At 40.2% G+C, this 14912-nt stretch overlaps 1 protein-coding gene across 1 annotated transcript in view; it reads right to left on the bottom strand.

Moving 5' to 3' along the window:
* The window catches only part of SERGEF (secretion regulating guanine nucleotide exchange factor), a 139030-nt gene that overhangs the window by 101028 nt on the left and 23090 nt on the right, over positions 1-14912 (bottom strand). Inside the window, exon 9 of the mRNA XM_021525636.3 lies at positions 8571-8725. Coding sequence (XP_021381311.2) covers positions 8571-8725 — 155 coding nt within the window. The remainder of the gene's footprint in view (positions 1-8570; positions 8726-14912) is intronic.

Raw genomic sequence — 14912 nt, 5'->3', positions numbered from 1 at the left:
CAAATGTCAGACACTGTATTATCATTGTCTGATCTGTTAGCCATTGTTAAATGGCTTTCATCCCTTTCCCTCAGTATTCTATTGTGAGGTCCAGCAGCGCCTAGCTTTCTATTATTTTTTTTATTATTATTTTTCTTTCTATAGGAATGAACCATGGTCTGAGACCCCCAAGGCTTTAAATGGGTTGACACTTTTGAAAACAGCCAACAGTGGAGGCTGCAGGAAAACATTGACAAGTTCAACAAAATAAAAAAAGCTGGACAAAAGGGATTTCCACTGAAGCAATCACCAGTAAGAAATATGGCTATTTAATATTTGTTAATTTAACACTTAAGAGAACAACAACATTCTGGAAAAACAAACACATCCTAAAAACTCCTTTCTGCATCCGGATGCACTCGTTACCAAGGAAGGAACTGTTCACATTAGTTTTACACCTGGGGAAGGAGGAATTTTAAAAATGGGAATTGAACTGGCAAACCATAGAAGGAGGCATTTTCGAAATCATACTTCTAAGGTAAGAACTATCAATTATTTTTCTCTCTGAGAATGAATTTTTTTTTAAATTCTTTTTAAAGGTTTTTATTTACTTCTATGACAAAAAAAAAGGAACTGCAAGGCATAGGTTTTTTTCAGTCTTTGTTGTCATCTGATTACATGCAAAATCCACTGAATTTATGGAGACCTCAGCAATCAACTGCCAGGAGACCAAGAAAAAAAACCTTAGGCAGGTTTTAAAACAGGAGACAGTTTAGCATTTTTGTCCTCACAGGACTAGATAAATCATGTTTACTTTTTCTTCCCCTTTCCCCTCCTCCTTCCACAAAAAAAGTTCTATTGGTTGAATGCTGGGGCAAAGGCACAGACTGTATCAGACCATCAAAAAAACAGAGTCCAGAAGTAGCTTCTGCCTTTGACAACTTTTAAATTTTAATTTTTTTCATTTTAAATTAATTCTGAATTTTAAATTAAAAGTTTAAATTACAGAAAGGCAGCCAACAGACAAGGAAGAAGAGCCACCAGATGGGAGGACAAACAGGTCCCTGTCACCGAGCAGGCTTCCCAGTACAGCAGGCTTGGAAAGCTGTGCCATAGCCTCACAGCAGACACACAAATCTCCCTGTGCTGAATCTTTCATTAAACAATAGCTTTATAATAACTTATAACCTAAGCACAAAGGCCAGGAGGACTGGCAGGGCCCAGAGCTTGAGTGACTTGTTGGTAAATGAAAGCTGGAAACATCTGGCAAATACAAACAAACGCCATCACAGGAGGAAAAGTTCAGGCACAACCCGGTTGAAACCAAATCCAAACCCCCTAAATTAAAAGGGGGGAGAAGCAGTCTGTCTGCTGGCACTGCCTTGGGGAGTTTATGGCCCCACAATGACAAATGGGTTGGAAAGGACCAATGTTACAATGCAATAAACAGATAGGGTTGGCACCACTGAGCTCTCTCCCTTCTCATTCAGCTGCAATAACCTACCCAGTAATGCAGTATATTCTCTACCTACAGAGCACACACAGGCAGTATGCATTAAAGAGTAAACTTTGCAGCAGTAACATTCTTCTTAAGGAGACAGAAAAACAATGAACAAAGTCACTTCCACTAATACAGAAAAGTAAACCATTAAAAAGACTGATTAAATTCCTGTGAGGGTAACTTAAACTATGTATTTCTCCTTGACTATTTTTCTATAAAGATTCCAGTCTTACAGAAACCTGCCAATAAAATTCATCAACACAACTGAAATAGGAAAGATAAGCAGCATTTACACCAGAAGTTTCTTGACCTAAAGTTCTGGGGTCAGCCAGGTAAAAAAACAATTACTCTAACCTCAAATCATCATCATTTTGGCATTATTTTCCCATCCAGAAAAGGAGGTATGGATGAGATTTCTTTGCAGAGAACACTGCAAATTGATAGCTTTGTTCCAGTTCACTACAGTTCCTTATTGATTTTCTCTCGTTTTAGCCTGCATTGATTTGTTAATCCCTTCTCTGTAACAGTCCTAATGACAAATTGAGAATGAAAAACTGCATGCTTTAGGGCCTTTTCCACCAACCTCTAGCTTCAAACCATATTTTCACTTGAACTTGGAACATGTCCATGCACTTACCCTAGGTTAGATCTGATTCACCTTAAACTAGGTTGGCTGCATTTTACACTGAAACCTTTTTTTTCAGGCTTCTCATGGGTGAACGAGGCAACCAAGATCACATCAGAGAGGCAGAACTGGAGTCCTATCACTTCCAAGGTTGCTGCTCACAGAGACAGTCTCAAAACCAAGTACATTTTTAAGTAATTTTGCAGCACTGCCCATGGTTGATTAGCAGCATGCATCTGAAGGGCATTACTGAGCAATTATGGCACTGGCAGGTGCAAAGAAATACTTCCAAGGAGCAGGATCACAAGTTGTCTCTGCTCAGAGCTGCAGTCATGGTGCACTGCTACTAGAACAATCCATGCAGAAGGATAGGACCCAGCCAGTATTTTTAATTTAAGGAATACAGTATGAGCATGAAGAGATGAGAGACTTACAAAGCAACTTAGAATAGTAATTCTGCTACCAACAAGCTCATTAAATAGAGCTGCCAATTTGGTGTCATTGTTGGGGCCTCACTACCCACAGCTGATGCCTGTCTGCACAAGCCACGGCTACTGCTGCAAGTAGTTTTGGTCTCTTTTCATTTCCTGATACTTTCAGAGATCTCCAAGTGAGATACTCATTTGGAATTCTAACTGCAACACACCACCAAATTGAAAATTAATTTATGATTTATGAAGACTAAGGCTTGCCCAGAGTCACATTTGTAACACCTCAGTCATCACATGCTGGGTGGGTCTGCACCTCCTGACTTTATCCCATGTCAGTCCCCTCCTACACCACCCCTTCTGTCAGGATTGACCTTTCCTGGTCTCCCATACAGATTGCAGAGCAGCCTGGTCCTGGCTGCCACCTCACTGCTGCAGTACAACCCCAGCAGAACAATTTTGGTCATTTTGAACCAATCCTTATCTGCAAAAGTGATACTTGGAAAGCCTCTAGTGTGTACCCACACAGCATGTGCTCCCTGGCACGCAGAGGCAGTGTGGGAGTTCTCCTTTGCCTTTCCCTTGGTGTGACTTTGGTTTCCCATCTCCCTCCATGCAATGCCAGCTGCAGGGAAACTGGCAGGGGTGGCAGGAAGGACAGTGCCGGGAACCAGCATCACCTCCTCTTTGCTTTCCAAAAATTACAGACCCAGAGCTGGTGAGCTAGGCTCTGCTCCTAACACACTGCTATTCTTAACTTGCAGAAATGACTTCGCTGTGCATGTTAAAAGGTCTCTCTACCCAGGCCATGAGATGCTCTTTACAAACCACAGTCATGTCTTAATGGAATAAGAACAGCACAGAGTAAGTGGGCAAAAAGTGGCATTTGGGTTGCAGCAGTTTGGTACTGCTCTCAATTTTCTGCTTAGGAGAACAGCAGAGAGAACTGACTAAGCTAAGAAATAAATCCTGTTCCCTCATTGCCTGTGACATGACTGTGAACTCTCAATGTTCTTGCAGTGCTGCCAAGATTAGTGTTACTCTCCTACACAGGGCATGCAGAGCACACAAACACACCTAGTCAAACACAGACTTGCTGCATTTTGCATGCAGACTGTTGTTTCCATCTTCTGTTACATCCTGTTTGGACTTTACCCCCTCAATAAGAATTTTAACAATTTCATCTCTTATTTTCATCCTTAATTGCAATTTGTCACTCACACAGCGAGCTGTACTCAGAACCCACTTCTCTGTGGCCTTTATTTTCCTTTATTGTCACTTGAAATTAATTGATAAGCCAAAAACTTGATGCAAAAATATTAAAGGGACCATCTCTATATTAAAATTTTCATCATTGCATCGCTAAAACAGAATAACAAAATCAATCAAGAAAAATTCAACGATGCCGTTTCTCAAGACATGGATCAAGACCAACTCATAAAAGACAGCAGTTCATAACTGGAAAAAAACCACCAAAGCAAAAAACTCACAACACACACCAAAGTATTGCTTGCTTAGCAAGTGAGAAACTACACATCACTTCAACTTTTTTTTGCATTTATCTCCTTCCCTAACACCAAAAGTGGGCTTTCTTTTTAAGCAGCTTATTGGATCAGTTACTTCACACATATTCTCAAACTTTGAGCAGTAAAATCTGGTTTAGGAAAGTTCAACTTGTTTCTCTCCCACAAAAATACAAATCTCTCATTCTGAACATTCAAAACAAAAAAAATTATGGTAGCCAGTCAAACAAATAATTATTTTAAAGCCAAACACAGAGCATAGAGGTGATATATAATAATATTAGGCTATTTCTTTGGATGCCCCTTAAAACCTCAACTACAGGTTTACTTACAAAGAGGCCTCTAACAAATTGCCCTGATAAGTCAAAAACAGTTGTCATTTTTTTTAAAGCAAAAGATTCCATTTCAGTATTATTGGGACTATGTGTTAAGGTCATAATGTGTATACATTAATCTATCAGTTATATAAGCAAGTAATTGTCATCATACAGATACCTTAGATTTGTCTTGTAGGCAACTGCTTAATAATTTGCAACATGAATGGGGAAAAGGAAAAAAAACAAGAATATGCTAAAACCAAAGCTACCTTTCAAACACTTAAAAATTACATCTTACTGCAACTACACTGAAAAGAACAGCAATAAACTTTGACTGCAAAGTGCCAGGAGAATGTGGGTATTTATGATGTCATTCCTTGAAAGAAAAGAACCATTCAGAGGATCCAAAGAAATCTGTATTGCACAGGATCAATCTGTACACTGGAACCATGGGCCCCAGCAGGATCAGGATAACCACAGTAAGCACATGTTGTCACCAGTCTATCAGTTATGTTCATTCCCTGACACAACTGGTCCTTACACCATCATCGAGATTCAAGTTGAGTGATGATTATTTTTTAATTTCCCAACTGAAATCTCAGAGATCCCTCCCCAGAAAGCTGTGATCTAGCACAGTTGGCCTTAAGTAGAAAAGGACATGATGAAAACATGGTTCCAGGTGAAGCCATGCATATCCGAAATAACGGCAGCCCTTCCTTCCATCCAGCTCAGCAAGAGACATTCAGCACTGCACAGACACTTCTCACTTGTTTATTGCTGCAGCAAATGTTTGCTGCAGTGTGAATGACATGCTGAACATACCACAAACAGTAGAACGATAGCTATTAAGGCCAAAAATATCAAAGAGACTGGAAGAGCATTTTGATGAGGAGGAAACATTAAACCAGATCTTTGTAGCATTTGCTAAATAGAGAGACTCATCATATTTCGGGCCATTTGTATTTAATTGTCCTTTCATCTGAAGAGCAGTGGATGAATGAGCATCAGATGAGTCAGATGCTCTAAAGAGGTCCCATCAAGGACGCCCCGCAACACAAGAGCACTGCCTGCAAAATGCCTCACACAACAACCTCTCAGTGCCTTGGCCTATCCCGTTTTGGTTTGGCACTAAAGCACTGAAAAGAAAACGGCAAACAGACCTGCAGTGGCAAAATGCAAGAACTTTAAACACATTCAACACCAGGAACCTCCATGCTTTTCGACCTGCCAGAAAGACACGCTCAGATTAGTGGATAATTATCTAAAATCCAGGTTTTTTTGTTCTTCCTTTGCTTCAGTTTAAAGGAAAAAAGTGCTCTTATTTCTCAAGGTCAATGTTTTCAGTTGAAGTCAAACGCACAATGGAATAGGTCACTCACAACACTTCAAAAATCAGGTTTTGAAGTGGCAGACACAGACATTACAGCAGTGTCAGTTCAAAGAAAGGAGAACCCCTGGTCTTTGGTGGAGAAGGTAGGCAGGCCATGGGCATGGAGACAAGGAGCAACACAGGAGGTTAAATCTACTGTGCTGCCCTTGAGCTAAACCCATGTGTCTTTTATACTGTCCTCTAATCCTTAGATTAGTTTCTCCACTTTGACTTTAACAATATTAACTGAAGTGCAGAGGCAATCAGCAGACCACAGCTTTGCCAAAAATTCAGTTGAATCATTAAAAGTGATTTATAAAAATAGACCATGAATAAAAATCATCAGTTGTAATCCTCAACTGTTAAACTGTCTCTCTGCATTAAACACAAACACTGGAATTGTTAATTCAAGGTAAACATGGAAAAGATATCATCTTCTCTATATTCCTTCCAATTCATCTCTCAAATCTAATCATGTCTCCATATGATAACAAACTGAAAAAGGGGTAGCTTGTGTGTTAACAAAGAACATCTCATTCTGCATAAACTACATACTGCAATTGAATGCATTTTCAAGTATAAATTCTAGCTTTGGCATAATTTTGTAATCTTGAAGTGAAACAATTTAGGTCCTTATTTTATGTTGTTCCTTTTTTCATCAACACAGCTCCTCCTAGGATGCAGATGATCCTCTTAAGTCATCTTTATGCTGTTATCTTTGCAAAGAATGATGTCTGCTCCAGAATACTGCCATTGCTAATCACTCAAATCAGGTCCCTCACAGGTCTATTAGGAGGAACAGTGCTGAGGGCAGCAGAATAAAGATGAGATTGTTGCTTCTCTTTCTTTTCAAAGAATCTATCTAAATACATCTCTTCACTTTCATGGATCACTTGTCCTGCCAAGGATAAGTTCCACTGTGCAAAATCTGCAGCTGCCTTGGCTTTATATTGTCCAAGAAATAACAGAACAATGTACTTGAGACACTGCACGCAGCACAGATCAAAAACAGCATGAAGTAGCTTCTGAAATGGAGCTGTCTATACATAATTAATGACAAAAAGTAGGGCCCCCCGTGTCAAAAGGAGGAAAGTTGTCTGAGACTCAGAGGAGTTAAAAGTAACTAAACATTAGGGCAGCATCATGGGCTCTGGGGCCTTAGACAGGGTCCCTCAGGATGGCATCCCTTCCCTCCAGTGTGTCATCCATACAGTACAGCTTGTGTGTCTCAGAAACTTGCTGAGGGTGCCCTCGATCCCACTGTCCTTGTCACTGACAAACAGCACTGGTCCCAAAACCAGTGCCTCAGGAACACCACTCCCCACTGACCTCAACCCTGTGACTGCAGAAGATCGAGCCACAGAGTCACCCACACCTCAGATCCTTGTCTCTCGGATTTAAAGACAGGATGTCATGTGGGAAAGTGTCAAATTCTTTGCACAGGTCCAGGTAGATGATGTCAGTTGCTCTTCCCTCATCCACTATTTCTGTAACCCCATCATAGAAGGCCACCAGATTTGTCAGGCTGGTGGCCAGATTTGCTGTGGTGAAGCCATGTAGGCTGTCCTTATTTTCCACAGACCTTAGCATAGTTTCCAGGAGGATCTGTTCCATGGTCTTGGCAGGCACCTAGGTGAGACTGACCAATCTGTAGTTCCCCACGTCTTCCTTATTTCCCTCTTTTAAAATCAGGATTATGTTTCCCTTTTTCCAGTGGGAACTCCATTAAACAGCCACAGCTTCTCAAGTATGATGGATGGTGGCCTAGCCAATGACTGTCAGTTCCCTCAGGACCCATGGATATATCACATCAGGTCCCACGGACTTGTGCACCTTCAGGTTCCTTAAATAGTCTGAAACCTGGTCTTCTCTGAGAGTAAGCAGTGCTTCACTCTCCTTGTCCCTGCCTTTGCCCTCTGCAACTTGGGCCATGTGGCTGGAAAAGTTGTGACTTGGTTCTTTTAAACTGTTCAGCCTTTTTTAGAACAAGGCAACTCTTCAGAAGTTTCACAGGTTCTCTTTAATACCTTGCTGAAGTTTAATGCCCTGGATGACTACACTCAGAGTGGCACCTGAACCAATCATTAATCTGATTTTAAGCCAACAAGGCTATACCTTAAACAAAGCCCACCTTCTGCCTGCTCCCCCATCTCTGCTTTCCTGAACACATCCCCTTCTTCACTCACCGTAAAACTCAAACTGGAGACTTCTCAAAGAGCACAAAAGATCAAGAGTAAGTACAGTGGGCAAAAGTTCTCTATCAGCCATCAACCACATATCTCAAACACATCACAAGTTTTTGTTCCTGCCCCCACAGGACTGGGAATTTCCACTCTTCTCAGCTACAATACAAGCCAGAACTGTTAAAATGGCTGTGAAAGCCTCTCCCATGGATCAGAGGGACCACGAGTTGCGATTTTTGGGGTGCTGGTCTAGAGTTTCAGACAAAAATAATGCTACATCTCCTCTGTTCAGCTGCACTGCAGGCACAACTTACACCTGCACACGTTGATACCTGAGAGAACTTGGAATCTTTTGCTAAAGCTGATTCCACCAAGGAAAAAATTAGTTCCTGAATGCAAAAGCCTTCTGAAAGAAATAATTGAATCTTACTCATTTCTGAATTTCTAGGAAGAGTGAGCAAGGGCTTGTGCTGCAGCATTTGAAAGGGCTCTGTTGGGAAATTTTTTCTGATTATTTTAATGCACCAAAAAAAAAAAAAAAAAAAAAGGAAAAGAAAGAAAAGAAAGAAAAGGAAAAGAAAGAAAAGAAAGAAAAGAAAAAAAGGAGGGGTATGGAAATGTGGGAATGGTAATTTTCTTCTTTACCTGAGATGCTCCATTTAGGCAAGGAACTGAAACAGGGGTGTTACACAGCTCCAAGCACTGTTCAGATGCTGTGCTCTGCTGCCCACTGGGAACCACCGCGTGCCTTCCAAGCTGCCCGTAGTCCACTCTGCCCCAGGTGAACACCTTGCCATCTCCTAAACACAAAACACATTTCAAGATTACTTATTCACCAAGTTCCTGAAACATGTGGATGCCAATGCATCTTATCTACAGCTTCAAAAACCTGGTGAAAACTTTTTTTTGGGAACAGAACAAAAAAAAGCATTAAAAACTAGCTTGAGATATTACATTATACTTTTATGAAGCTACTCATTTTTCACTGACTTGTTTTCTACCAGAACAACATCTGGATGGTGGCCTGGACTGCAAATAAACCATGTCAGTTAAGCTGCACAACCTGGATATTCTGCATACAATAAATACACTTTGGTTACAAAAAAGGACATATTTTAGATTAATGGAAGCACAAACAGAACAGCTTATTCTGATACATAAAAGACTACAGAAAAGAGAATTATCTTCTACTCCCATTCTTTGCCATAAACAAGTCATTGCATGACCTGCATTTAACAGAGTTTTATGTTTTCATGATAGAAGTTACATTCTGTCACTAGTGTTAGCAGAGCTATAGTCCTCAGGAGACATCTGGTTAGTCAGGAGCACCAGGACAACTGCCATTAAGCACTGGAAAATTGCACTGGTTTGTTTTTTCAGGAATCACACATTGGCCAAGGAAAGGCAACTTTAAATGAAATCAGCACTATATGGCTCATCCTTCTCTCCAAGGGTTATTATTCCACATGCACTGCTGCAAGACTGACACCCAAAACACCATTCTCCTGTATGGATAACACCCATAAACATCCTTCTTACCTTTGCTTCCTTTGAATTAAAATAAATAAATCATACAAAGTGACAGCTTTATTTTCTTAACAAAGTGACTAGGTCCCTGCAGATAAGCCTGCCCCTTCTGGGCTTGCAATTTTAAAAGTTATATAGACACAGCAGAAGGTAAAGTCCTCAACTTGGTTTTAAGTAGAAGCATCCAGCCCAGAAAGAAACGTGCAATGATGTTGAGTTATGTACATAATTTGGCCAAAACTCAAACTGCTCTCCAGAGTTGAAATCAAGACATCATGTTTATAGGCCAAAAGATGTGGATTTGGGGGAAATACCATCCAGTCCTGCAAGTCAGCTTGCACACACACACACACGCCTCTCCCTGCCCCACAGAGGGACTGGGTGCAGGGGTATGGTCACACCACCCACAGGTGACAACTGAGAGGTTTCTAAACAGATCCCAAAAAGACAAACCCTTGGAAATCTGAACACCTCCCTTTTCTTTAGGGTGCTGTTAAACTGTCTTGATAGGGACACAGGTGGACACTGCTGGTTTGTGGAGATTAAGGTGATAATGCATTTTTTGTAAATGAACTGGAAACCTCAGTTCATATACAGGAGAAGTACGGGCATTTTCCCTGGAAATCTGCTGGCAGTAGTATCTTTCACTCCCATCACTGCAAGTTTTTCAGATGCATTCTCTCAGTTCACTGATAATGCTTCCCCTAAAATAATTAAGTGATAAAATTAGTTGTCCTTCTTTCTCAAGGGTACAAAGCTTTTTTTCCTTTGCAGCTTCCTCTCAGTTCAGGGAAAAGCTGAAAACAGTCACATACCACATTCAATACAAGTGAGGTCTTTTAACACAGTAGCTACATTTTGTTAGGTTAAAGGATAAAAACAAATTTCATTAAGAGAACTATTAGTGTATCTTAGGTTAGGAAAACAGTTTGAGGTTTAAAAACATGCTTGTTCTGAAGTTAGTATATTTACTTCACAATTTACATAGATCTCTAGTAAAAATACCTGCAGCTGCAAAAATGTACATAACAAATTTAAATATAGAGTAAGCTTTTAGGCTTTTACATCAGACCAGGTTACTGCACTTCTACAGAACCCTATTAGTGAACTGAGAAAGGATAGGCAGGGTACTCTATTTTATATTAACTACAGCAACTGAAACTGAGTTTTATGAAATCTAAAGCCAGAAAGAATTTTTGTAACATCCAGTTAGATCATTAATATACCACAGGCTCTCAAGCCCTCCCCAGACATTGCTGTATTGATCCCAAGGACTATAGCTGAATTAAAGCATTTCAGCTCTCAGAAGCCAAAAGTACCAAGTGCCACAGGCAAAAACATCAGCAAGCTGCAAGGCCTCTGAAAAGGCAAGCTTTGAATTGGTAATACAGACACAGATCCTCACACAGTCTACAGCACCAACCCTACACAAAGGCAACAAAGGTTTCTCTCAACTCAACCTTTTGGAGGAAAAACTCCTTCCCCAAATGAATCTGGTGCTGTCTGGACCCAGACATGAACAAGAAACACCAGCCACTCAAAAAACAAATGGGAATCTTTGCACCATCCCACCAGGGCACTGCTCCAGTGCAACTGAAGACTGCAAGCATATATGAAGGATTAAAACAGCAACAGTGCTTAGCTACAAAAAAACACCTGCCATCCACAGATTCTATTTTCTTTCACTAAGCAAGCCAGCAAAGAATCACTTACTCCTGCAAAACCAAACAGAACCCTTGGCAGAATGTAAATTATTTCTGTAAAACATGAATGTAAAATGTTTCCAATTACAAACACAGACCGTTGCAATTTGACTTATTATTTTTTGCTACAATAAGGGAAACAAGTTTCAGGTGGTTATTAGTACTCAAGCATGGAGAACATTAATTTAAAAATATTAAAGCCAGATAAATTAATTTTTGCTTTTGGGAAGAATTTCTTGAATGCCCAAAGTTAAGCAACCAGCTCCTTCTCACTGCTCATCAATGCAGTTCTCAGTTCTTTTGAGACACCTTCCTTCCCCAGACTTGTTCCCATTTGCTGAGCATTCCCCATCCCATGCTCAGACTCCTGCTAATAGTCAATAATTTATATTTTTCAGCAAAAAAACAACTGCCCAGTGATCCTTAAAAAAAAAAAAAACTCAAAGTACATAAATCTGTCTTTTCTGTGAGAGAAACTAAGAGAAGCTGATTTAAATGTGCCTTTTCTATGAAAAACTGATTATACTTTTAGCAAACAAACAAACAAAAAAACCCAGTCTCAAGTGGAAATTTCAGGCTGAGGCAAACACCAATGCATGGAAAATTCCGCTAAAGGTTAAAGTCTCGTCAAAATCCTAAGAAAAAGAAAGCACTGAGCTATGACAGAAAGCGTTGAGCAATTGTAATGGGAGGTATTGCTACTGTGCTGCTTATAAAATGGATGGTATTTAAAGTGTTCTAAGAATATTTGAGAAAAAGACATTAGTCATATAGAGTAAGGAGGTTGCAGGATGAATTACTTAAGAATGAAGGGTGATATAACGAGGAGTGTTGGTCTAATATTAGACTCTGACAGATTTTAATTAGAAGTCAAGAAAACACACACAGTGATGAGTCAACTGGACAGAGTACATCAGCATGGAAGTGGCTGAGGCATCAGAAAACGTGATATTTCATACCAGAATCAGTGCAGGAAGAGGCAGCACAAAAGGCAGGAGTTATTTCTACAACTTGTGTAAAAAGAAAGGTACAATACTGGAAAGCTTTCCCAGTTCTTCTAAGATACCAACAATACTTCCTAAGACCTGAATCTTACCATGTTCTGAGTATGGTGCCTCCAAAAGGCATTACAATTCCTCTACTGTCAACATCCACATTGTCCCAGATGATTTATAGCAGCTGGTCATTTTTTCACCAGGCAAATGCTACATCAAATAAAGTCCAGAGGTTCAATACCATTTGGAATTAAGGAGTAAGAGATATAAATTCATGAATCCTGTGTTATTCCAGCTTACAACCTGAATGAACCACACAATAGAATAGCTCAGAAAGCTGGAAAAAAAAGACAAAGGAGAGAAGATTTTAAAGAAAAAACTTTCTGACAGCTCCTTAAGTAAACAACACAAACAACAGTATGCTACACTGGTTGAGATTCTACACAATCATGCAGATCTGGTTTGCTCGTGCTCTTTGAACTGTAGACACAGCAGTGTGCATCAGTGTACACATAGCAGCAAATCACCCAAAACACATGCTCACATCCTTCACAGAATACAGATGAAGGTACATACATATTCAAGGGCTTCAATACAAACCACTCTCTGAAAGGTTCCTCTGCATTTTTTTCATGTCATCCTTGTGTCCTCATGTATAACAAAGCACAGACAGTTGAGAATGTCCTTAAAATTACAAGTTCACTGCCTTCAGAGTACTGCAAATCCAGAAACATTGCATAAAGCACTTGTAGTTGCTTCCTGCCTGACAGTGTAGCTTTTCCTGTGCTGTTTTATACTACTACTGAGACTGTAGAGCATGTCATTTTTCCCCTTTTAGCATTTTTTTAATCAATCTGCTCGGCCACATACGTGGAAAGAATTACCAATAAAAAAACCAAGTACATTAGTTTTAAAAACAGGTTGGTTGTTTCTCAGTAAAACACAACAGACAAAGAGGCACATTAAAATTTACTTAATTTCACTAGACACAGATTTATCTTTATATCAATTTTCCTGTTTTAAGAGAATATCCTGCACTAGTGTTATCTCCTTGAAGTCTCTATTTGGTACCCAGGCAAGCTTTGAACTATCCTTCATAAATACTAGATGAAAGAGTTCATCTGGGTTATCTCAGTTCACGGCTGCATTAATGATTATTTTTCAAATGAACTCTGGATATTCACACTGAATGCTTAATGTCAGGTTTGAAATATGAAGTTCTAAATAAAAAATTCCTAATGCCTCCTTTCACATGAAAATTCACAGGGGTAGGCATTAAAAATTGACATTTAGAGGCTGCCTCTTGCCTCCTCTCTGCCCTACACAGAATAATACTCCTCCCAAATCTACAGATGTCTGTTGTCCTTCAGAAAACCACCGATGTCCTTGACCCATTCTGAGAAACTTCCTCATCTACCAAGAAATAGCCCTTGTACAGGGCAACCTAACAGAAGAACATACATCCATACATTCTTAATTCCTTCTTGGCTGAAGACAGCTTTATTTCAGCAGCTGGCAACCAGGCATCCCCACACCTGCAGCCTAGCACCTGCAACTGTCTATGGTTTCAGTACAACACAGGATAATCTGTCCTTACAAAGGTTTAAATGGCCCTCTGGTCCTTTTAACACAGGAGCTCAGCATACCAGAGCTGTCCACATCTCTTCACACATCTTCTTCCCATGACCCCCTTACAAACTGCTGCAACTTCATATAATAGGGCACTCCTGAATTTTTTTCCATATTCATTCATAACAGTCATTAAGAATGTATCACTAAAACACAAATCTATGCACAGTATTGAGGTCATGCCTCATCAGGGAAGTTCAAACAAAGCAGCAAAAGCATTTCAGGGCTGACAGCAACAGAAAACTAAAGATATTTCCATTGCCACTCTCAGTCTTCTGCAGTCACAGGCTGCAATACACAGGTGGTTCAGAATGGTCCATAGAGCACCCACACATCAAGCTGCAGTTCACAAGGGTTTCCAAGCACTCCTGAAGAGATGCAACAAAAGGCCACAAGTGCCACAGGAAAAGAACCATTAAGGCATCACCAGTCCTCCTGTAACAGCTATGGATTTGCCAGTTACAACTCCTATACTCATCAAGTGGGCCCAAGACTCCTGCCAGCCCAAGCTGCATCAGATGCCCCCAAACCTCGAGATCAAATTTTACCACAGGCATGTGGGCAAGACAAACTGACAAGATTTCACATAATTTCAATCAGATGCTCATTCAGCAAACAAATGGCTTCTCATTCACTGTGACCTATTCCCACTGCTATGGAAATTAAGAAAAACATTTAAAAAGAGAAAATCAGCCTGTCTCCTTTCAGAGCCTCCTGATGATATCAAAATACCGAACACCCAAGGACTTGTACGAATACAGGATATAATGGAAAATAAAATGCTCAGTGTGCAGAATGAGAACTCCTTTGGCAGCAGTTTACACTGAGAAACTTTGGATCCAAACAGTTTTCTCCCCACTAGACGACCTGCATTCATCGTGCTTGAACCAATTGTGAAAGGGAAGGTAAACCAAGCTAAGGAATTGATCTGGCTGAAAAACAACCTTGGGAAATGGGAGCTAGGCTACAGCAAACACTGCTAAAGGCAGTGCTCTGTTAAGTCAGTTTAATATTCCATATGATAGGCTAGACATAACTTGCCATTTTCATGACATGCTACATTTGTCATGCACTTCACCAACAGACCCATCTTTACCAGCACTTTGGACATCTTTAAACATCTAAATAGCTTT

The sequence above is a fragment of the Lonchura striata genome, chromosome 6 (assembly GCF_046129695.1).
Source record: "Lonchura striata isolate bLonStr1 chromosome 6, bLonStr1.mat, whole genome shotgun sequence".
NCBI lineage: Eukaryota > Metazoa > Chordata > Aves > Passeriformes > Estrildidae > Lonchura > Lonchura striata.
This window is presented reverse-complemented; position numbering and strand designations above follow the sequence as displayed.